Source organism: Cherax quadricarinatus, chromosome 27 (genome assembly GCF_038502225.1).
Source record: "Cherax quadricarinatus isolate ZL_2023a chromosome 27, ASM3850222v1, whole genome shotgun sequence".
NCBI classification, from domain to species: domain Eukaryota; kingdom Metazoa; phylum Arthropoda; class Malacostraca; order Decapoda; family Parastacidae; genus Cherax; species Cherax quadricarinatus.
In genome coordinates this window covers 28,777,604-28,803,613 of record NC_091318.1, presented here as the reverse complement: position 1 = coordinate 28,803,613, position 26,010 = coordinate 28,777,604, and the positions used below count along the sequence as shown (strand labels likewise).

Below are 26,010 nucleotides of genomic sequence, written 5' to 3'. Positions count from 1 at the left end.
GAGGTAATGTAACCTGTGACTGGTACACGCTGGTTAAGCATCTGCTTGTAATTACTTGATGTGGAAGTAAACAGGATGCCATTGCCCCTTCTGAGAGGGCTGGGCCCCTGAGTGCTGAAAATGGATGAAGAGGGGCCGATACCCCCCTCCTGGAAAAATTTTCTCCACATAGATTATGATATAGCTCTCTCACCTGCATTCCAGCGAGTACAAGTTAAGTGTTTCCAAGTATTCCCAGTAGTTGAGGTGTTTGACAGAACTTATATGTGCAGTAAAGGCTCTCTGTACTCTCTCTAAATCTGCAATTTGACATGCTTTGAGCGGAGATGCTAATGTACGGCAATATTCCACCTACAGAAAACAAGTGATTTGAAAAGGATCATCATTGGCTTGGCATCTCGTTTTGAACATTCTCATTATCCATCCTATCATTTTCTTTGCAGCTGTGATCATGGCACTGTTGTGATCCTTGAAAGTGAGATCCTCAGACATTACGACTCCCAGGTCCCTCACATTATTTTTTTGCTCTGTTGTATGATCAGAGTTTGTAGTATACTACTCAGTTCTAGGTATTATCTCCTCCAGTTTTCCATAATGGAGTAATTGAAATTTGTCTTCATTGAACATCGTATTGTTTTCCATTGCCCATTGGAAAACTTGGTTTATATAGTTGATATACATGTATATGATATAGTTGATACAGTCAATCATAAATACAGTATTTCAAGCTTGTGGTCCCCTTCAATCTTTCTCCACTTGCTTCAGTTTTACATTCCTTCACACTTTGTCTACTTCAATATGCAAGCAATTTTTACATACATGTGCTATGTATATTTGGGTGCAAATTAAGAGTCCATCAGCCCGTATTCACAAGTTTCACAACCTCGTGATCTTCATTCTGTACAATGAGAATATACTAACTTTTCCATAGTTTCTTTAAATTTTAGTATTACTGTATCATATGTTTTATATGAAAAAGTGACTATACTCTGGGTAGAAGTATCATTCAAAGTTTATTCTCTATAAGGATTACAATGCTGAGTTTACAGAATTTGGTTATTGTGTGGTTTACATGTAGTAAAATAATAATTACAGAGTGTACCACTAGAACACCTAGCATGGCTAGGCATTTTGGGCAGACAGTTTAATTCTTAATTTTAAAATATTACAAATTATGAGGTAAGTTGGTATTATGGCTAAGTGACTAAATACTAGTTTGTGAGTTTAGCAATGTGAATGCTTTTGTTTTGGCACAGTACATAGTTTCAGTATTGGGGTATCACAGACCAACTTATGACTATAGTTAGGATTCATTATTTTAAGATTGAGATTAATATTTCTGTTTATAGTCAAATGGGTGAGTGAGTGTAAGTGTGAACCACCAGGTGGTATTCGTGTAGTTAGTTGACGGGGTGTATCAGGGAGATAAGATGTTTTCTAATGGTAGTTTTGAAGGTGATGAATGTGTCTGCAGTTCTAGAGTTTTCAGGTAGGGTGTTCCAGATTTTAGGGCCTTTGACATACATTGAATTTTTGTAAAGGTTTAGTCGGACACGGGGAATGTCATAGAGATGTTTGTGTCTGGTGTTATGCCTGTGGGTTCTGTCACAACTATCAAGAAAGCGTTTTAGGTCAAGGTTAATATTGGAATTTAAGGTCCTGTAGATGTAGATTGCACAGTAGTAAGTGTGGATGTACTGAACAGGGAGTAAGTTTAGATCTATGAAGAGTGGGGGGGGTGTGTTGCCAGGGATGGGATTTAGTGATTATTCTTACTGCGGCTTTTTGTTGGGTTATTATTGGCTTTAGGTGTGTTGCTGCAGTTGATCCCTAAGCACAAATAGCATAGGTGAGGTATGGATAAATAAGTGAGTGGTATAGTGTGAGAAGGGCATTTTGCGGCACGTAGTATCATATCTTGGAGAGGATCCCAACCGTTTTGGATACTTTTTTGGTTATGTGTTGTATATGGGTGCTGAAATTCAGGTTGTTATCAAGGTATAGGCCTAGGAATTTGCCCTCATTATGTCTGGTAATTAGAGCGTTGTCGATCTTAATGTTAATTTGCGCAACTCTTGCTCTGCTACCAAACATAATATAGTAGGTTTTGTCAGTGTTAAGTGTAAGTTTATTGGCTGTCATCCAAGTCGATATTTTGATCAGTTCCTCGTTAACAATGGTGTTGAGGGTGGCAAGATTAGGGTGAGAGATGACATAAGTCGTGTCGTCAGCAAAGAGAATGGGTTTCAGGTGTTGGGATACGTTTGGAAGATCCTTGATGTATATGAGGAAGAGCAGGGGACCAAGGACACTTCCCTGCGGAACTCCAGTATCAAGTGGCCGTGTTGTTGATGCTGTGTCTTTAATGGTGACATACTGATACCTATTAGTAAGGTAAGATTTGAAATATGCAAGCGCATGGCCTCTTATACTGTAATGGTCAAGTTTGTGGAGTAGGATGCCGTGGTCTACTGTGTCAAAAGCTTTTCTTAGGTCAATAAAAATTCCTAGTGGATATTCCTTATTTTCCAATGCTGTGTAAAGCAGATCTAGCATTTTTATGATTGCATCATTAGTGCTTTTATTTTTCCTGAATCCAAATTGGCAGGGGTTGAGTATGTTTTGTGCCGTTATAAATGAATATAGTCTCCTGTGTATGAGTTTCTCAAAGATTTTGGATAGCAATGGTAAGTTTGATATTGGCCTATAGTTGTTTAAATCTGTAGGGTCACCACCTTTATGTATTGGTGTAATCCTTGCCGTCTTGAGTAGTTTCGGGAAGGTGCTAGTTTCTAGTGACTTGTTAAAAAGTAATGAAATAGCATGCGAAAGGACATGGGCCGCTCACTTGTACAATAATGGTGGGACATGAGACAGATTCCCCGAGTTATTTTTAAGTGACTTTATAATCTCGGTGACTTCCGTGGGCTCAGTTGGTGCAAGATAGAAGGAATTTGGGAAATGCCCATCTAGGTAGTCCCCGGCATGGGCATTGGTACATGGGATTTTATTGGCGAGATTAGATCCTATGGTTGAGAAGTCGTCGTTTATCTTGTTAGCTGTGTCAGTGGGATGCAGTGGTGTTTCATTAGGTTTAGTTAGGACAATATTCTTTGTTTTTTTCAGTTTGTGGGTCCCTAGAATCTGAGAGTGTTTTCCAGGTCTTTTTTATATCTCCTCTTGTGTCTGTGAATCTACTATAGTAGTATAGTTGTTTGGCTTTCTTTATTACTTTGGTGAGAACTGATGAATAGTGTTTAAGAATACATGTATCTTTGTGTATTAAGCCCTGTCTATATTGCTTTTCATATTGGTGTTTCTTATCAATGGATTTCAGAATGGTGCTGGTTAGCCATGGGCAACCAAGCCGTTTGTTTGTGATGTTTCATTTTTATAGGACGATGTTTGTTGTATAGTCTAAGTAATTTTTGTGTGACTTTGTCAATGGTCCAAGTCGGACCGAAACGTCGTCGTAAGCTTCTCTCTTTTATATGCGGGTTATTTGTGTGTCGTTCCAGTCACGGTATTGTGCCTTTTTTTTTGTTATTTTGTTAATTTGTTAAGAAAAATGTCTGTCCAGTCATCGATTCCATTGGCCTTGGAGAATTCTGTAGGCGAGTCAACAGTCTCTAGGTCAGCTGTGAACTTCCTTATTGAGGCCTCATTGTGGAGTCTAAATGAGACTTTGTTGTATTCAAGTGGTGGTTTACTTATGTTTGTCAAGAGGAAGGTAGGGTAGTGGTCTGTAGTGCAATCTGTGATTATCCCTGATTTAAGGGGGGCTAGTATATTGGTCCATATGTGGTCTATTATGGTTGCACTTGTCTCAGTGAGCCTGGTTGGTTTAGTTATTGTTGGTATGAAAATTGTGTTGTTCATACTGTTGATGAAATCAGTTACTGGCTAATCATCTAGTATGCCAAGGTTGATGTTGAAGTCTCCAGCTAAGAGAAGGTGGTGCTTATTCATTTGTCTGTTTGTTATTAGTGACTTTAATTTCTCACTGAAATTTGGGATGTTTGTGTGGGGTATCCGGTAAATGGCACCGATTGTTATAGGTGTCTTAAGGTTTTTTACAGTAAAATTAGCAAAAATGTATTCCCCATATTCATCACTAAAGCAAGTGGTGTTAATACAAGATAATTGGTTAGAGTAATAGATTGATATGGTCTGCAGTTGTGAATTGCTGTGTATCCTGGTAGAGGGTAGATATCTATTGTGTCCTGCTTAAGCCAGGTCTCAGTAAGAATAATGCAGGAGAAGGGTGTCTTTAGTGATTCAAGGAGTGCCAGGAGGTCATCATAGTGTTTGCTTAAGGACCTTATGTTGTAGTTAAGTACTGATAGACTTTTAGCATTGTTTAGGATAGTGCTGGCTTGTGATGCTGTGTAATAAAGGCAGTTACTTTCCAATAGGTTTTGATTGGGTGTCAGATTATGGAGGTTTAGATCAGGGTCAACTTGATCAATCATCTTCTAGGTTTAAATTATGGTTATTTATATCCTGAGTTGTGTGTTGAGTTCTAGTACTGATATCTGTAGTGGTGGGAAGTTTGGACAAGTATATAGCTAGAGTATTTTGGTCATATAGAGTATAGTCACTAATACACATAATGAAGTTGATGTTGTCTATGTGTTGTGCTGGAATGAGCTAAAGTACAACTAGGTATAAACTAATAATATAAAAATACAAATTAAAAATAGCACAAGACTCTCACTTGTAATTGCACTAAGGTCTAATATAATGACTTTGGTGTAGTCTATGTATTGAGCTAGAATGAGCTATAGTACAACTAGGTTTAATCTAATAATATAAAAATGCAAATTAAAAATAGCACCAGACTCTCACTAGTAATTGCACTATGGTTTAATATAATGAATCTGGTATTGACTATGTATTGAGCTAGAATGAGCTATAGTACAACTGAGTTTAATCTAATAATATAAAAAAGGCACAAGACTCTCAATTGTAACTGCACTGTGTTATATAAGTTGTTTACAAGAATTAGAGTATAACTAGATTTAAATTGACAAGATAAAATACACAAGTTAAGGTAGCAAAAGAATAATAAAAAAAAATGATAAAAAATAAAAATGGCAATGACTTGGTTAAAATATGCTAGTAATATGGTAGACAGGATAATATAAAAGTTGTAGTTGAAAATACTAGTTTAAAAAAGTACAGAATAAAAATGGGCACTAAAAAAAATTTACAATAAGTTTGGTCAATATAGTTTACAGTAAAATTGGGCAATAATAGGGATTTTAGAATAAAATTGGGCAATTGAGTATTTCTTAAAGTGAGGTAGAATAATTGAGGACAAGTTATGGTTAGTTTAAAATAAAATAAGATGGAATAGTGATGTGGTAAGTTGTAAAAAAGGAGATAGATTCTGTAGATTTTTTTTTTTTTCAACAAGTCGGCCGTCTCCCACCGAGGCAGGGTGACCCAAAAAAGAAAGAAAATCCCCAAAAAGAAAATGCTTTCATCATCATTCAACACTTTCACCACACTCACACATTATCACTGCTTTTGCAGAGGTGCTCAGAATACAACAGCTTAGAAGCATATACGTATAAAGATACACAACATATCCCTCCAAACTGCCAATATCCCAAACCCCTCCTTTAAGGTGCAGGCATTGTACTTCCCATTTCCAGGACTCAAGTCCGACTATATGAACATAACCGGTTTCCCTGAATCCCTTCACTAAATATTACCCTGCTCACACTCCAACAGATCGTCAGGTCCCAAGTATCATTCGCCTCCATTCACTCCTATCTAACATGCTCATGCACGTTTGCTGGAAGTCCAAGCCCCTTGCCCACAAAACCTCTTTTACCCCCTCTTTCCAACCCTTTCAGGGACGACTCCTACCCCTCCTTCCTTCCCCTATAGATTTATATGCTTTCCATGTCATTCTACTTTGATCTATTCTCTCTAAATGACCAAACCACCTCAACAACCCCTCTTCTGCCCTCTGACTAATGCTTTTATTAACTCCACACCTTCTCCTAATTTCCACACTCCGAATTTTCTGCATAATATTTACACCACACATTGCCCTTAGACAGGACATCTCCACTGCCTCCAACCGTCTCCTCACTGCTGCATTTACCACCCAAGCTTCACATCCATATAAGAGTGTTGGTACTACTATACTTTCATACATTCCCTTCTTTGCCTCCATAGATAACGTTTTTTGACTCCACATATACCTCAACGCACCACTCACCTTTTTTCCCTCATCAATTCTATGATTAACCTCATCCTTCATAAATCCATCCGCCGACACGTCAACTCCCAAGTAGTATCTGAAAACATTCACTTCTTCCATACTCCTCCTCCCCAATTTGATATCCAATTTTTCTTTATCTAAATCATTTGATACCCTCATCACCTTACTCTTTTCTATGTTCACTTTCAACTTTCTACCTTTACACACATTCTCAAACTCATCCACTAACCTTTGCAATTTTTCTTTAGAATCTCCCATAAGCACAGTATCATCAGCAAAAAGTAACTGTGTCAATTCCCATTTTGAATTTGATTCCCCATAATTTAATCCCACCTCTCTCCCAAACACCCTAGCATTTACTTCTTTTACAACCCCATCTATAAATATATTAAACAACCATGGTGACATTACACATCCCTGTCTAAGACCTACTTTTACCGGGAAGTATTCTCCCTCTCTTCTACACACCCTAACCTGAGCCTCACTATCCTCATAAAAGCTCTTTACAGCACCTATTCCATATACTTGCAACATCTGCCCCATTGCTCCTCTATCCACTCTATCATATGCCTTTTCTAAATCCATAAATGCAATAAAAACTTCCCTACCTTTATCTAAATACAGTGGACCCCCGCATAGCGAACGCCTTGCATAGCGAACAATCCGCATAGCGAACGCTTTGTTCGCTGAAATTTTGCCCCGCATAGTAGACAAAAACCCGCTCAGCGAACTTCGTCCGAGACGCGTCCAATGTGGGCCCTCAGCCAGCCTCACATGTGCCGCCCGTCCCATTGTTTACCAGCTAGCCTCCGCGGTAACATTCAAGCATACACTCGGAATATTTCGTATTATTACAGTGTTTTCGGTGCTGTTTCTGGAAAATAAGTGACCATGGGCCCCAAGAAAGCTTCTAGTGCCAACCCTGTGGTAAAAAGGGTGAGAATTAGTATGGAAATTAAGAAAGATTTTGAAGGGTTTGGGGCTAACCCTGAGAAGCCTATGCCAGTTGTGGAATCCATTGTGCCTACTTCAAAAATTAAGGAAATGTGTGCACAGTGGGTTGAACTGCAAACCTTTATGGATGAAAATCACCCTGACACAGCTGTTGCAAGCCGTGCTGGTGACTATTTCAATGACAATGTTATGGCCCATTTTAGGAAAGTCTTGAAGGAACGGGAGGTACAGAGCTCTATGGACAGATTTGTTGTGCGACAGAGGTCCAGTGACTCTCAAGCTGGTCCTAGTGGCATTAAAAGAAGAAGGGAAGTAACCCCAGAAAAGGACTTGCTACCTCAAGTCCTAATGGAAGGGGATTCCCCTTCTAAACAGTAAGAAGATAATGCTCTCCCCTCCTCCCATCCCATCAATCATCACCAGATCTTCAATAAAAGTAAGTGTCATGTAATTGTGCATGCCTTTTTCAGTTTGTGTGTACTAAAATTAACATTTTTTTGTGGTAAAAAAATTTTTTTTTCATACTTTTGGGTGTCTTGCACGGATTAATTTTATTTCCATTATTTCTTATGGGGAAAATTAATTCGCATAGCGAACATTTCGCATAACGACCAGCCCTCTTGCACGGATTAAGTTCGCTATGCGGGGGTCCACTGTACTGTTCACATATATGCTTCAATGTAAACACTTGATCTACACATCCCCTACCCACTCTGAAGCCTCCCTGCTCATCCGCAATCCTACATTCTGTCTTACCTCTAATTCTTTCAATTATAACCCTACCGTATACTTTTCCTGGTATACTCAGTAAACTTATTCCTCTATAATTTTTACAATCTCTTTTGTCCCCTTTCCCTTTATATAAAGGGACTATACATGCTCTCTGCCAATCCCTAGGTACCTTCCCCTCTTTCATACATTTATTAAACAAAAGTACCAACCACTCCAACACTATATCCCCCCCTGCTTTTAACATTTCTGTCATGATCCCATCAGTTCCAGCTGCTTTACCCCCTTTCATTCTACGTAATGCCTCACGTACCTGCACCACACTTACATTCTGCTCTTCTTCACTCCTAAAAGATGGTATACCTCCCTGGCCAGTGCATGAAATTACCGCCTCCCTTTCTTCCTCAACATTTAAAAGTTCCTCAAAATATTCTCGCCATCTACCTAATACCTCCCTCTCCCCATCTACTAACTCCCCTACTCTGTTTTTAACTGACAAATCCATACTTTCCCTAGGCTTTCTTAACTTGTTTAACTCCAAAATTTTTTCTTATTTTCATTAAAATTTCTTGACAGTGCTTCTCCCACTCTTTCATCTGCTCTCCTTTTGCACTCTCTCACCACTCTCTTCACCTTTCTTTTACTCTCCATATACTCTGCTCTTCTTATAACACTTCTGCTTTGTAAAAACCTCTCGTAAGCTACCTTTTTCTCTTTTATCACACCCTTTACTTCATCATTCCACCAATCACTCCTCTTTCCTCCTGCCCCCACCCTCCTATAACCACAAACTTCTGCCCCACATTCTAATACTGCATTTTTAAAACTATTCCAACCCTCTTCAACCCCCCCACCACTCATCTTTGCACTAGCCCACCTTTCTGCCAATAGTTGCTTATATCTCGCCCGAACTTCCTCCTCCCTTAGTTTATACACTTTCACCTCCCTCTTACTTGTTGTTGCCACCTTCCTCTTTTCCCATCTACCTCTTACTCTAACTGTAGCTACAACTAAATAATGATCCGATATATCAGTTGCCCCTCTATAAACATGTACATCCTGGAGCCTACCCATCAACCTTTTATCCACCAATACATAATCTAACAAACTACTTTAATTACGTGCTACATCATACCTTGTATATTTATTTATCCTCTTTTTCATAAAATATGTATTACTTATTACCAAATTTCTTTCTACACATAGCTCAATTAAAGGCTCCCCATTTACATTTACCCCTGGCATCCCAAATTTACCTACTACTCCCTCTATAACATTTTTACCCACTTTAGCATTGAAATCCCCAACCACCATTACTCTCACACTTGATTCAAAACTCCCCACGCACTCACTCAACATTTCCCAGAATCTCTCTCTCTCCTCTACACTTCTCTCTTCTCCAGGTGCATACACACTTACTATAACCCACTTTTCACATCCAATCTTTATTTTACTCCACATAATCCTTGAATTTATACATTTGTAGTCCCTCTTTTCCTGCCATAGCTTATCCTTCAACATTATTGCTACTCCTTCTTTAGCTCTAACTCTATTTGAAACCCCTGACCTAATCCCATTTATTCCTCTCCATTGAAACTCTCCCACCCCCTTCAGCTTTGTTTCACTTAAAGCCAGGACATCCAGTTTCTTCTCATTCATAACATCCACAATCATCTCTTTCTTATCATTTGCACAACATCCACGCACATTCAGACTTCCCACTTTGACAATTTTCTTCTGTAGATATTAAACACAATTAAGACTATGAGGTAGAATGGTTGTTGAATACAACAATGACAATCAAAAGTAGTTGGGGTATTAGAATTTTAGGGGGGCACAAATTTATGACAGTATAACACTAACGGTGGACAGTGGGTATTATCTGCACTTTACTCTGATTCTGTTAGTCCAGCCTCATTTAAGAATGTTTTAAGGTCATGTTCTGAAGAGATGAAGTATCTCTTGCCATTCATAACCTCTTCTGCCAGGCTTTTATTCTCCTCTTACAGGTTTCTACACACACTATAGTAGGTTGGTAGACAGGAACCATCCTGTCATACATGGGAAATCGAAACCTGTTAATTATTACAGCCTCTCCTCACTTAATAACGGAGTTCCATGCCTAAGACCATGTAGGTAAACGAATTTGTCACTAAGTGAGGAGTGTACTATAATGGTAGTAGGTTCGTGTCAACCATCCTTGATATTGTTTTAATACCACCTTTGCACCATTTATAACATTTTTGGTATATTTTTAAATGTTTATACAGTAGCGTACTATATACTGTAATAAAAAGAATAGAGGAAATCAGCTTTAATATACAGTAGAACCCAAAATGGATGAAAACCGAAGTAATGTTTCCCATAAAAAATAATGTAAATCCAATTAATCCATTCCAGACACCCAAAAATATTAACAAAAAATACATTTTATAGAGAATAACTATAGTTTTACATACAGAAAAGAATGAGAAATAAATATAAATGACTAATTTTAATAGATAAATGAACATTTAAATCACTATTACATACCTTCATTGAAGACTCTTGTTGGCGTATGGAAGAAGGCGAGGAGGGGAGAGGGAGGAAAGGTTATCTCTACCACCATCACTACCACTCTCTACCACCATCACTACCACCCTCTACCACCATCACTACCACCCTCTACCACCATCATTACCACCCTCTACCACCATCACTACCACCCTCTACCACCATCACTACCACCCTCTACCACCCTCTACCACAATCACTACCACCCCTCTACCACCATCACAACACTACCACCCTCTACCACACTCACTACCACCCTCTACCACCATCACTACCACCCTCTTCTACCATCACTACCACCATCCAAGCTTTCCTTGGCCCCATGGTGGCTTATTTAGCAGTTGCACTCAATAAATAAGCACAAACAACAATCGATTATTACGCAATGTTTTGAATGAATGCGTGGAGTATTGCTCACTCAACAAGTGACAGAAGCAGACTGAGTCACATACATGTGAGTGGCGTGTCCCAGGAGGGTGGATGCGTCTGATACAGACGATTTCCAAGCGGAGGTACGAAACCCGGGGTAAAATTTCGCGGAAAAAAGTGGTCAAAATCCAAATTGTACGATATCTGCACCAGACAAAATCCAGGGATTCACTGTACATTATTTAGATATGCATACTGGTCAGAGAGCCTGTCATAACCCCGAGTTGTCAGAAAGTGAGTACGTCACTAAGTGAGGAGAGGTTGTATATTCATTGGTAAGCACTCGGCTATTAAGGGTTATAACTCCTATTAAACATTTTGGAATTTAGCATGATTGATATTCTTTTCGTTTTGTTACAAACTTGTAAGGCTGATAGAAAAGGCTTACAGATATTCCACTGAGGCAGGGTGGCCCAAACAACAACGAAAGTTTCGCCTTTTAAATTTAATAATAAATACAGAAGTGGTTACTAGCCCCTTGCTCCCGGCATTTTAGTCAACTCTTACGACATGCATGGCTTACGTAGGAAGAATTCTGTTCCACTTCCTCATGGAAAAGATTTCTACTTACATCACTTACAATTTATTTTCATGTTCTTGTTTCTTAAAGGTTTTTATTCTTGCAAAACTTCCTTTCCAACTTAGAAGGCTTAGTTTTAGACCGAACACAGTCAAAATGATCCCCAGAACCAATAAATCTTAACAGTTTACCTTGTAATTTTAACCAGTTGGTTCCCAGAACTTTAGCAGCATTGGACATTAAAATGGTATAAAATACCGACAGGTTGTTAGGTAAGACATATGCAACAGTTAGGTATCTTCATTTCGAAACGTTTCGCCTACACAGTAGGCTTCTTCAGACTTCTAACAACTATTCTGTACTCGACTGAAGAAGCCTACTGTGTAGGTGAAACGTTTCGAAATAAAGATACCTAACTGTTGCACATGTGATTTAGCAGCATTAAGCATCAATAAAGTATTTGGCCTATACTGTGTTTCCTCTTGAACAAGGCCATGTGTTTGAGAGCTTGTATTTATATTAGGAAGCTTATTTTAGCACTGTTTCTTCTCCAAAGCATTTTCCTCTTCTTGGAAACATTCTGATTAAATCTCTCAGAGAAGTTGACTGTTGCAATCATTTTATACAGTACATCACTCTCACTTCAGTGTTATAAGGCCAGTTTGTTGAAAGCTCACCCCCACTTCTAACCTCAAAAACCAAAAAAATGTCTAAAGTTATCCTTAGTGAAAAAGTGGCATAAACTACCACCCTATAATTTCCCTGACACCTTTAATTTCCAGTCCTTCAAGAGGCAATAAAGCTAACAGAATTCTTGGTTTCATATTTAGAAGAAAAACTTTATAAAACTGGGATGCTTGAATGTGCGTGGATGTAGTGCAGATGACAAGAAACAGATGATTGCTGATGTTATGAATGAAAAGAAGTTGGATGTCCTGGCCCTAAGCGAAACAAAGCTGAAGGGGGTAGGGGAGTTTCAGTGGGGGGAAATAAATGGGATTAAATCTGGAGTATCTGAGAGAGTTAGAGCAAAGGAAGGGGTAGCAGTAATGTTGAAGGATCAGTTATGGAAGGAGAAAAGAGAATATGAATGTGTAAATTCAAGAATTATGTGGATTAAAGTAAAAATTGGATGTGAAAAGTGGGTCATAATAAGCGTGTATGCACCTGGAGAAGAGAGGAATGTAGAGGAGAGAGAGAGATTTTGGGAGATGTTAAGTGAATGTATAGGAGCCTTTGAACCAAGTGAGAGAGTAATTGTGGTAGGGGATCTGAATGCTAAAGTAGGAGAAACTTTTAGAGAGGGTGTGGTAGGTAAGTTTGGGGTGCCAGGTGTAAATGATAATGGGAGCCCTTTGATTGAACTTTGTATAGAAAGGGGTTTAGTTATAGGTAATACATATTTTAAGAAAAAGAGGATAAATAAGTATACAAGATATGATGTAGGGTGAAATGACAGTAGTTTGTTGGATTATGTATTGGTAGATAAAAGACTGTTGAGTAGACTTCAGGATGTACATGTTTATAGAGGGGCCACAGATATATCAGATCACTTTCTAGTTGTAGCTACACTGAGAGTAAAAGGTAGATGGGATACAAGGAGAATAGAAGCATCAGGGAAGAGAGAGGTGAAGGTTTATAAAATAAAAGAGGAGGCAGTTAGGGTAAGATATAAACAGCTATTGGAGGATAGATGGGCTAATGAGAGCATAGGCAATGGGGTCGAAGAGGTATGGGGTAGGTTTAAAAATGTAGTGTTAGAGTGTTCAGCAGAAGTTTGTGGTTACAGGAAAGTGGGTGCGGGAGGGAAGAGGAGCGATTGGTGGAATGATGATGTAGAGAGAACAGTAAGGGAGAAAAAGTTAGCATATGAGAAGTTTTTACAAAGTAGAAGTGATGCAAGAAGGGAAGAGTATATGGAGAAAAAGAGAGATGTTAAGAGAGTGGTGAAGCAATGTAAAAAGAGAGCAAATGAGAGAGTGAGTGAGATGTTATCAACAAATTTTGTTGAAAATAAGAAAAAGTTTTGGAGTGAGATTAACAAGTTAAGGAAGCCTAGAGAACAAATGGATTTGTCAGTTAAAAATAGAAGAGGAGAGTTATTAAATGGAGAGTTAGAGGTACCGGGAAGATGGAGAGAATATTTTGAGGAATTGTTAAATGTTGAAGAAGATAGGGAAGCTGTGATTTCGTGTATAGGGCAAGGAGGAATAACATCTTGTAGGAGTGAGGAAGAGCCAGTTGTGAGTGTGGGGGAAGTTCGTGAGGCAGTAGGTAAAATGAAAGGGGGTAAGGCAGCCGGGATTGATGGGATAAAGATAGAAATGTTAAAAGCAGGTGGGGATATAGTTTTGGAGTGGTTGGTGCAATTATTTAATAAATGTATGGAAGAGGGTAAGGTACCTAGGGATTGGCAGAGAGCATGCATAGTTCCTTTGTATAAAGGCAAAGGGGACAAAAAGAGAGTACAAAAATTATAGGGGGATAAGTCTGTTGAGTATACCTGGTATAGTGTATGGTAGAGTTATTATTGAAAGAATTAAGAGTAAGACGGAGAATAGGATAGCAGATGAACAAGGAGGCTTTAGGAAAGGTAGGGGGTGTGTGGACCAGGTGTTTACAGTGAAACATATAAGTGAACAGTATTTAGATAAGGCTAAAGAGGTCTTTGTGGCATTTATGGATTTGGAAAAGGCATATGACAGGGTGGATAGGGGGGCAATGTGGCAGATGTTGCAGGTGTATGGTGTAGGTTACTGAAAGCAGTGAAGAGTTTTTACGAGGATAGTGAGGCTCAAGTTAGAGTATGTAGGAAAGAGGGAAATTATTTCCCAGTAAAAGTAGGCCTTAGACAAGGATGTGTGATGTCACCATGGTTGTTTAATACATGTATATTTATAGATGGGGTTATAAGAGAAGTAAATGCGAGGGTCTTGGCAAAAGGCGTGGAGTTAAAAGATAAAGAATCACACAAAGTGGGAGTTGTCACAGTTGCTCTTTGCTGATGACACTGTGCTCTTGGGAGATTCTGAAGAGAAGTTGCAGAGATTGGTGGATGAATTTGGTAGAGTGTACAAAAGAAGAAAATTAAAAGTGAATACAGGAAAGAGTAAGGTTATGAGGATAACAAAAAGATTAGGTGATGAAAGATTGGATATCAGATTGGAGGGAGAGAGTATGGAGGAGGTGAATGTATTCAGATATTTGGGAGTGGATGTGTCAGCGGATGGGTCTATGAAAGATGAGGTGAATCATAGAATTGATGAGGGGAAAAGGGTGAGTGGTGCACTTAGGAGTCTGTGGAGACAAAGAACTTAGTCCTTGGAGGCAAAGAGGGGAATGTATGAGAGTATAGTTTTACCAACGCTCTTATATGGGTGTGAAGCATGGGTGATGAATGTTGCAGCGAGGAGAAGGCTGGAGGCAGTGGAGATGTCATGTCTGAGGGCAATGTGTGGTGTGAATATAATGCAGAGAATTCGTAGTTTGGAAGTTAGGAGGAGGTGCGGGATTACCAAAACTTTGTCCAGAGGGCTGAGGAAGGGTTGTTGAGGTGGTTCGGACATGTAGAGAGAATGGAGAGAAACAGAGTGACTTCAAGAGTGTATCAGTCTGTAGTGGAAGGAAGGCGGGGTAGGGGTCGGCCTAGGAAAGGTTGGAGGGAGGGGGTAAAGGAGGTTTTGTGTGCGAGGGGCTTGGACTTCCAGCAGGCATGCGTGAGCGTGTTTGATAGGAGTGAATGGAGACAAATGGTTTTTAATACTTGACGTGCTGTTGGAGTGTGAGCAAAGTAACATTTATGAAGGGGTTCAGGGAAACCGGCAGGCCGGACTTGAGTCCTGGAGATGGGAAGTACAGTGCCTGCACTCTGAAGGAAGGGTGTTAATGTTGCAGTTTAAAAACTGTAGTGTAAAGCACCCTTCTGGCAAGACAGTGATGGAGTGAATGATGGTGAAAGTTTTTCTTTTTCGGGCCACCCTGCCTTGGTGGGAATCGGCCAGTGTGATAATAAAAAAATAAAAATAAAAATATTTAGAAGTATAAATAATAGAAGTCCTCAGGTTGTTCTTCAACTCTATATATCCTTGGTTAGGCCTCATTTAGAGTATTCTGCTCAGTTCTGGTCACCGTATTACAGAATGGATATAAATGCTCTGGAAAACGTACAGAGAAGGATGACAAAGATGATCCCATGTATCAGAAATCTTCCCTATGAGGATAGACTGAGGGCCCTGAATCTGCACTCACTCGAAAGGCTTAGAATTAGGGGGTATATGATCGAGGTGTATAAATGGAAAACAGGAATAAATAAAGGGGATGCAAATAGCGTGCTGAAAATTTCCAGCCAAGACAGGACTCGCAGCAATGGTTTCAAGTTGGAAAAATTCAGATTCAGGAAGGATATAGGAAGGCACTGGTTTGGTAATAGAGTTGTGGATGAGTGGAACAAACTCCCGAGTACAGTTATTCAGGCTAAAACGTTGTGTAGTTTTAAAAATAGGTTATATAAATACATGAGTGGGTGTGGGTGGGTGTGAGTTGGACCTGACTAGCTTGTGCTGCTGGGTCTGGTGCAGTGCTCCATCCTTGAGTGGAGGTGACCAGACTGGGTGGGCCATTGGGCTAATCCAGGGTGGGGGTCATTGGTCTAATCTGGGGGGGGGACATGGACCTGCTCCTCATGGGTCAGTAGGCCTGTTGCAGTGTTCCTTCTTTCTTATGTTCTTAAATGAGATTCTTGAAAGAAATTCTACTGGCTAAGTATTAATGAGTAGTACTTAGATATTAGTGTAGTTTATTCTTAAAAGACATAAGACAGGGGGACACTCACAAGCCACAGGCAGCCTATCCTCAACAGAGCACTTGAGACAGCCAACAGTGTAAATCAAGAAAAAACATTCCCAACTTCATTTTTCTCAATGAATTTACCCATCATGTAACATAAGAATAGAGAAGCACTATAGTAGGCCTACTAGACCATGTTAGGCTAGTAATATTCATACTTGATCATTGCCACTCACATTTGTTCAACCAATTTTTAAAACTACTCACAGTAGCTTCAATGATATTAAGAAATTTTTTCCATTCATCTACAATTACACTCTTCTGAGTTGTCATATATCCTTTCTAAATCCACATTTATTCAACCTGAATTTATCATTTCAAGTTTTTACAGACTAAATATCCTCATAACATTTGTCCATGTACTGAGAGCCCTTACAGGGCTCTCGGTACAATTCATTATTTGATGTAAAACTGAAATTCATTTTCTTTTCCTCCTCTGCAGACAATCCCTGATTGTTTCCTGCAGTGGTGCTTTAAAATTTATTCATTAATATACTCATTTTCTTGTTATCCCCTTTCATATTACATCCATAGGATTCATTCCCACCTTTTATCACCTGGTCCTTCACCTCTTTCATCCATTCATGCACTTTCTCACATCTTTTATCACCTAGTCCTCCTAGTGAAATCGTAGATCAAACATTTTGTTGTTCGGTGTATGAAAATTATAAATAAAGTATTCAAATGCTTAGATTTCAAAGGCCTGGTCTGAGAATGGGTCATGGTTGGTGGTGATCCCCGGACCCGTTAAGAGATACGGCAACAGACAACATTACAGCTATGTGGATACTGGCAGATGATGAAATACACTTGTGCAGGATATTTTAATAATTCTATAATGTTAACATTTATTCATAAATTGTAAAACAAAATAAATTAATGTTATTATAAGCTAAGAAAATAATACAACACTGAAAACTGGAAAAAAAAAAAAAAAAAGGGAAGCTTTTCACAACTTTTTTTAAAAACCTTTATGGAAATAAGATGGTGATATTCAAGAATATGCCATAAAGTAACTTGGTGATATTTACATACTGTATATACCATAAAAATGCTTGATGACATTCAAGAATATGCCATAAAATATACTGTTCTTGACAAATATAAATGAAGATGAATATGTACTGACATATTTTAAGAGGAAATAATACTAAGTATTTTGTGCATACTATAGCCTTCACTGGATATGCCTTAATTCAGTTATTTTTATTAACAAAAATCAATTCACCATCAAGTGTTTCTCAGCAAGAATTAATAACCTTCAAGAAGCCTACACTTACCATTACTTGCTCTCTAGTTGCCATAACAGAAGGTCAAACATTCCTGTCTAATGACTCATGAAATCGTAATGACACGATTGCAAGCAAACCATACCATGGGAGGGGATAGAACCCTCGATCAGAGAGCCATAAAACTTCAGACCGACGCGCTAGCCAGCTGGCCCAGTGGCTAGCGCGTCGGTCTGGAGTTTTATGACTGATCGCGGGTTCTATCCCCGCCCATGGCATGGTTTATTCTTGTCTAATGATGGTCCAATGAACACCATCATTCCTCACATCCTATTTGAATGTTAAAGTCCACCTCTTGCTACATTCATGAAAAAAGCTAATTTGTAAGGGTCATATAATACTTGTTTCTCGCAGGTTTCAAACCTTAAACTGGGCTACCTGGTTTTTCTAAAAAAAATTTTAACACCGGTTGTCTCCCACTGAGGCAGTGTGACCCAAAAGAGAACTAAGTTTTTCTTCCTTTTACATCTAGTAATTTATACAGCAAAAGGGGTTTCAGCTCCTTACTTCTGACATTTTAGTGGCCTCTTCACATATTACCTTGCTCCAACTACAACAACATTTTTTGCTTCTGCTCATCTGCATATCACTTTTACACCCACCTCCATCTCTTCTTTGTAAATCCTTAATGTCTACTTTTATCTATTACAGATTTATACATACACTATCCTCTTCCCTTGATCCAGTCAACTTTACACAATTGAACAACCTCACAAGCACCTCTTCCAAGTAAGATACACATGAAACAGGTATTTTTATTCCTGAATTGCTAAATCATTTCTAGCTGTAAGTTACTTGAATTTCTGTCATAAATTTTTTCTACAAATTGATTATTGGTTAATACTTTTTGTATGAGTAAGCTTGCTTTTTTATTATCACTGAGGTGCAATGTGCCACTGCTAATAATGGAATGCATCACTTTTGGTGTATGTACCATAAGATGGCCATCCCTGGCATACATTAACAAAATTTTTCTTCATACAAATTCCTCAAAACTGCTGCAAGTTTCTTATGTTCTGTGAGTTACCTCAGTCCTTGCCAAACCATCTGCTGATACATTCCCTTCCAAGCAAGTGAATACACTGAATTAAATCACATTCACTCCATTCTCATCTCTAATGTTTTTTCCTCTGTGTTTCTATTTCTTTTCATCTTTAGTTCTTTTCTGTATTCATTAATTTATTTATTTTACTCTACTAAGTATATTCAAGAGCAAGTGCTAAATCTGTAAGGTTATACAACTTGTGGGTAGATAGAAAAACATCATCTGCAACACAGTGGCGTTATAAGGGGGGGGGCACCCCGGGTGACACCATCTAGGGATAATACCATAGAGCCTCTAAAGAAGGTGACACTAATGCCCAAAACAGTGCTGCAGCAACATATAGCCTCTTATATGATTACAGAGTACAAATAGGCCTATGTAGGGAAAATCAGTGATTATGATGTGATAGATGAGTTTGCAGGATTGAAGGCCAGGAAATGTAAGATCAGATTCACTGAGATGTTACCTGTACTCAAGGTCAAATCGGAACTAGTGTTTCTCTGTTATTGCAATGTTTTTCTATATTTTTCAAGTTTTTTTTTTTTTTTTGCATTTTTGAAGATGAATAAATGTAGGATCTGTTGCCTGTACTCAAAGTGGTATTTGAGTTTATATTTCTTTAATATTACTACGATTATTTATTTTATCATTAATAAAGTTGAGAAGCATTCTCCTGTTTGGTTTATGGCCCTTCAATGTTCTCATTGCTAAACATTAGTCACTGGGCATGCAGTAGTGACGTAACTGGAGTTGACTTCCCCCCATCCCCCTGCCCCTGAATTTCATGGTTGTGACACCAAAGATGCCACCCCGAGTGACACCAACCCTAACAATGCCAATGATGTGACAAATGGATGGATTTATGGTTGCTGTTGAGAGAAGACTTGATGCACCCAAACTTACAAAGTGCTGTGGTTGCTGCTATGGTGCCTGGTACCTTAGCAGTCGATGAGCTTGTACACAATTGCTGTATATGTCAATTTTCCCTCAGTTTACACAATACATGTTAGTGACGGATTATACAGCGAGGGTGTGCTGAATGCTTAGCACAATGGCTTGCATGTTTGAGGACTCGCCTGCCATGGGTTCAAGCCCCACCCATTCTGTGATTTCCATGGAATTAGAAATAAAACTTCTAGATAAAAAAAAAAAAAAAAAAAAAAAAGACTTGTAGAGCTTGTTTTAACCCTTAAACTGTCCAAACGTAGATCTACGTTCATGTGCGCAGCACTCTGATCATATATCTACGTTTTTTCTTTTTACAATTGAAATCACGTAAAATAAAATGTAGATTTACGTTCAGAGCACTATGCACGTAAACACAGATCTACGTTTGGACAGTTTAAGGGTTAACAAATGAACTGTTTCCCTACTAAGGCTGAATGATCCAAAGAAGTGACACACTGATCCTGATTTAAATGCCCTCCTAATTACAACATTGTTACTCATTTTTCAATGTATGTACTTTTCACCCTCAGAACTCAAACCCACTACTGCTCCACTCTGATATAACATGCTCACAGATGCTTGCTGGAAGATCCAGTCTTACCACATTAAAACTCCTTCACTTAATTATTACTATCATTATTATTTTAAAAATAAGTTTTAAGCCCATATGGGTCACACATGTAAGAGAATAAAGGAAATACTGTAAGTGTATAATAAATATAAGAGAAATACTAGTTTATTTGCCTTATCTCTTTTAATATTCATGAAACTTTTCCCTTATGAAATGTTTTTATATGAGATACTAGGAGGTCTTGGGATGTAAACATAGATCCACAATTGTTACAGTGATACACATATATAATGCTAACATGTTGTCTGGGCTGGTCTTCACCGTGATCTTCAACAACAGCCTCGATAGCTTCAACACAGTCATCCTCGAGCATCATTTCCTCTTCACTCTGGAAAGGTACTATCTCAGTCTCTCCTTCTTCAATAATGTGTTCTACATCTGCAGTATAGAGCATTTGCTCTTCCTTTACTTCATCCTTAACTCTCTTATACATGACTGAAGTTATTGGAGTTGACCGTGATGAAGAGTTGGATTCAATCCTGATCTGAATAGGTTGGTATTCTTGAGGATGAACGAGGCATTTATGACCACTTAACCCAGCATCACTGTGAAATTTCAGGGAACAGAATTCACATCTGTATTTTGAATTTGTACGATCCGCACGTGTATGCTTCTTCATGTGATTTCGCAAATTATAGTTCGTCATGAATCTCGCACCACATATATGACATACTATACGTTTGTCATTCAGATGGACTCCCCTAATGTGTGTTCGTAATGATTTATTAGTCTTAAAGGCAGTTTGGCACATGTCACAACTGTAGTCTCGTACATCAAAATGGCTCCTATAGTGATCATCGTAGTACTGTTTGTGGTGAAAAGCTTTTTTGCAAACATTACACTGGTATCTGCCTTTCTTTGTATGTAGAGCCATGTGATTTCTGTAAGTATCAGAAGTTTTCAATGAAGCTTCACAAAATTCACATTTATAGACTTTTTCATTTGAATGACTTTTCAAATGTCTGGCTAGTTTGGCTTTTGTCACACCCTTATAGTGACAGAGATGACAAGGAAATTGTTTAGGATCGCCATGTTTGTGCATTCGATGGACTCTCAATCCAACTTTTTGAGTAAAAGTTTTGCCACATTCCTCACACAAGTGGCTCCCTGTCCATGGAGCAATGCCTAGATGTACATGTTGATGATGACGTTCCATTTTCAACCTGGTCGTGAAGACCTTGTCACACTCAGAGCAGCTGTAAGACCCTCTAAGCCAGCGATCATCGCCACCTTTACGAGCCCTTTTTGCCATCTGCCTCTGTCTCAGATTACTGTATCCCTGTATCTTTACTACACCACTGTTTGATATACTTATTTTAGCTCTATCATATTCCTCATTTTCCTCCTCACTATCCTCACTCCCTGATCCCCTGTCCGCCTCCCGTTCTCTTGTTTCTTCCCCTAGACATTCTCGCCCTGGAAGGAAGAAACACAGTGTGAGGGAGGCGGACGGAAATATACTACACTATATAACCGCTTAAATTTAGCTAAATATAAGAAAATTAAGCCTTTTCCCACTAGTTCTGAACATATATAAAACAAATCTTATACACAAATAAAATAATAATTAAACATGAACATTACTACTAAATGATATAATAATATTAGAAGTATCAATATCATAAACATTAAAAACATTGTATTAAAAGTGCATATGTTAAACCATACAATATGGTAAAGCACAAAGTAAATTTTTATTGTTTGGCAGCAACCCACTTCAGCTGTCAAACATTTTTATTTTATTTTTTCAATTAATTTTTAATATTCCCATCCTGTTTCTTTTCCTCTCCTTTCCTACCAATTCCAATTCCCCTACTTCTTCTTTTTATTTTTCTATAACAAAACAGAAATGCGCATGCACATATAAACACACAGCAATAAAGCCACAAGTGGAAGGAGGTGTTAAGCATAGTTCTAGGATCATCGTACTGTCTCCAGCAGTTCACCAGAAGCTTGCAATACAAATAACATACTAAAAATGTATTGTATACGTTAGACCAAGATTGCAGTATGCAGCAATAGTGCAGTCATCTGCATATAAACCAAAATGTGAATAACATAGAGATGATTCAAAGACTTGCTATAAAAAGGCAGCCAAGACAAATTGTAAAACACGTGTTCAATGAAAGACTGAAAATACTGGAGCCCTCATTGCTTCACAGAAAAAGAGGAGACACGATCCAAGAGTTTAAATGGCAAATATGAAGAGTGCGAAAGACACTGCATTTGCAGTGAACCTTTATGGCATTTGGTTCATGACTGAACTTTATCAAGTATACCAAATAAAGTCCAGTCCTGGACAAAACATCATAATGGTTTCACTACAAACATAGTGTCTTTCTCACTGCCTGTTAGCTTATACCATTGTTCATTCAACAAATAATGAGCAGGATGAATATGTAGGTCATTTTATAATTGCTTCCCTTTAAAAGGGGAAGGGGTAAAACTTGGATAAAAATACTGGAGCTTCCCTCTCACTACTCAGAATAAATTTGCTTATCTTCCATTTCCTAGCTGCCTTATTACCCTTACAGATTTAGAGCATTTTCCCATAACAACAACAATAATAATAATCAGAATAATAATCATAATAATATTCTACAAGTGCAAGAGAAGCATGGCAGTGTGCTGCAAATTCCTTGCACTGTGTTAACTTTCATCAGGAAGTACACTACCTCACACACATATATTGAGTCACATATAACATAGCAATAAATCTGTGTGTGTATAGTGTAACTAGTTCAGTACCTCTTAAATAATAAAAAAAAATTCATAACCAATATCGCTAAGCAACCTATCCACATTTTACAGCTGTTTTAAGTATTGCCCAGTTTGGGAGGTGGGAAGTACAGTGCCTGTACTTTACAGGAGGGGTTTAGGATATTGGCTGTTTGGAGTGACATCTAAACTATCATATCTGGGCCCCTGTGCAAAGACAGAGTGATATTGTGTGAATGATGGTGAAAGTGTTTTGTTTTCTTTTTTTTTTGGGGGGGGGTCACCCTTCCTCGGTGGGAGATGGCCAACATTATTTTTATTTTTATTATCACACTGGCCGATTCCCACCAAGGCAGGGTGGCCCGAAAAAGAAAAACTTTCACCATCATTCACTCCATCACTGTCTTGCCAGAAGGGTGCTTTACACTACAGTTTTTAAACTGCAACATTAACACCCCTCCTTCAGAGTGCAGGCACTGTACTTCCCATCTCCAGGACTCAAGTCCGGCCTGCCGGTTTCCCTGAATCCCTTCATAAATGTTACTTTGCTCACACTCCAACAGCACGTCAAGTATTAAAAACCATTTGTCTCCATTCACTCCTATCAAACACGCTCACGCATGCCTGCTGGAAGTCCAAGCCCCTCGCACACAAAACCTCCTTTACCCCCTCCCTCCAACCCTTCCTAGGCCGACCCCTACCCCGCCTTCCTTCCACTACAGACTGATACACTCTTGAAGTCATTCTGTTTCGCTCCATTCTCTCTACATGTCCGAACCACCTCAACAACCCTTCCTCAGCCCTCTGGACAACAGTTTTGGTAATCCCGCACCTCCTCCTAACTTCCAAACTACGAATTCTCTGCATTATATTCACACCACACATTGCCCTCAGGTTAGGTTACATAAACCTATATGTAGGTTTCCTCTCACTTTATATGGGTTTGTTTTATGCAAAATTCACTATGTGATGCCCCAATTCCATTAATAATTTTTTAACACACCAGCCATCTCCTGAGGTAGGGCAACTCAAAAGAAGGGAAACTCATTCACCATCACTCACCCAATAGCTCTCTTGCTGGAAGCATGCTGACCTCACAGTTCAGATGACTCTACAAACTACAACATCCCCATCCCTCCATCAGAGTGAAGATACTGTCCTTTCCAACTCCAGGACTCAAGTCCAGCTAACCAGTTTTGGTAATTTTGTATGATATACATTCTATATAAGTGATCATTACAGTTTGCAAAACACACTGAATACTTTTATTACCAGCATTAGGAGATTCAAGCCTTGTCATCATGGTAAGGTGACCCAGCATTAGGAGGTTCAAGCCTTGCCATATAGTAAGGTGAATAAGCATTAGGAGGTTCAAGCCTCATCATCATGGTAAGGTGGCACAGCATTAGGAGGTTCAAGCCTAATCAATATGGCAAGGTGACACAGCATTGGGAGGTTCAAGCCTCATCATGGTAACATAAATATTAGGAGGTTCAAACCTCATCATCAGAATAAGGTGACCCAGCATTAGGAGGTTCAAGCCTTGTCACCATGGTAAGGTTACCCAGCATCAGGGAAGTTCAAACTTCGTCACCAAGGTAAAGTGACCCAGTATTGAAATAAGACCCAGCAAAGAGGTGGTGACACTGAACTCAAACAATCTCGATTTGTAAGACAAATTTTAACACTGAAGATGAATAAATATTTCTTACCTTTTTTATGTCTCAGCTGCATTTTCTTTTGTTTTCTCTTTGATGAAACTCCAGAATCACTATCTGAAAGTTACAAAATAATATGATTTGTACAAGTACCTATATCTGCCTTAGTAACTAGAGACTACTGTAATGCTATTCACTTTAAGATTACACAACAATATTGATCTAGAAGTTCTAAGGTAGCTTTTTTATCAATAAACAATCATGTGTTAAAATGTGTTTGAGTATACTAATTACAATGATGAATATGAGATTTTTTCTGATTTCCTGAAATTCTGCACATAATTGGAACTTTGCAGAAAATGCTTTTAACAAATCCATACCAAGGATATAGTTTATTCTCTGGAAACTATTCTTACAACAGATCACTGATTATACAGCCACTTGCAAGTGGGAAGGTACACCAGACGAACAACACTTTGTTTTACAGTATCTGCTTAGTTGTGACAGAGTTAGAAGCCAAACAACTGACTGCTGGATAATCAACAATCTCTATTATTATTATTTTATATCAGTGGCAGTCTCCCACCAAGGCAAGGTGACACAAACAAGAAGAAAACACATTCACCATCATTCAATCAATCACGGTCTTTCCACAAGTATGTTGATATCTCAATTAAGAGCTCAACTTCCTCCTCTCCTTCTCCTCCCCAGCAAACTCCAAGAGGCAAACAGGTGCTAGGTAATTACAGAAAGAGAAGACCAGCAAACCTGCTAGAGTGAAAAAACACTGCTATCTACTAGACACCCAATAAAAGCATTATTTTGTCTAACCTCTTCTACTGATGCTCCATTCTTCATCGTCCAACTCTTGCTCTTCATCCTCATCCTCGTCTGCATCAGGAAAATCTGGTTGGAATTCTTCATCGTCCAGTTCGGTTGCCTCCTGCAAACCCAACCCATCAGGATCCACCTTGAGTACTTCTTCATCGTCGTCATCTTCAGTTTTCAACTTAACCTTTGCTTGCCAGAGTTTTGGTGTAATTTCTCTAACACCTGTCACAGGTGCTTCCTGTTGAACAATAAATTATGTGTTAAAATATTTTTTTACTGAATATGAAGAAATTATTAAATTCCCTTTGAAACATAAAGATTACTTCTTGCTTGTCTTCACATTGTTATTATTAAAAGTACATTCAGGGAGAGCACTAAACCTGTAGGAGTCACACAGCGCCTGAGGAAATGGAAGGCATCTAGACTCGATTCAAGGAATTGGAGCACAGGTCCAATTCCTTAGATCAAGAGCCCCTCACCAACATCAAGGAGCTAAGGAACCTCCCTTGAGGAGCATGTCTTTACAATATACATATCTTTCCAGAGTGTTAATAATGCAATACGGCCTCTCCTTGCTTAGTGACGTACTCGTTTACCAATGACTCGAACTTACAACGGGCTC

General features: G+C 38.7%; 1 protein-coding gene across 7 annotated transcripts in view; it reads right to left on the bottom strand.

The window, feature by feature from the left end:
* LOC128691101 (zinc finger protein with KRAB and SCAN domains 8-like) overlaps nucleotides 1-26,010 on the bottom strand; it is a 79,915-nt gene that overhangs the window by 27,993 nt on the left and 25,912 nt on the right. For 6 of the 7 annotated variants that reach the window (XM_070089174.1, XM_070089179.1, XM_070089180.1 and 3 more), the window contains exons 12-13: nucleotides 25,389-25,626; nucleotides 24,612-24,674 (exon numbers count right to left, since the gene is read on the bottom strand). In XM_070089174.1, the coding sequence (XP_069945275.1) occupies nucleotides 24,612-24,674; nucleotides 25,389-25,626 (301 nt within the window). Of the gene's footprint in view, nucleotides 1-19,929; nucleotides 21,598-24,611; nucleotides 24,675-25,388; nucleotides 25,627-26,010 lie in introns of those variants that run through there. The other variant, XM_070089176.1, reaches the window with a different exon arrangement.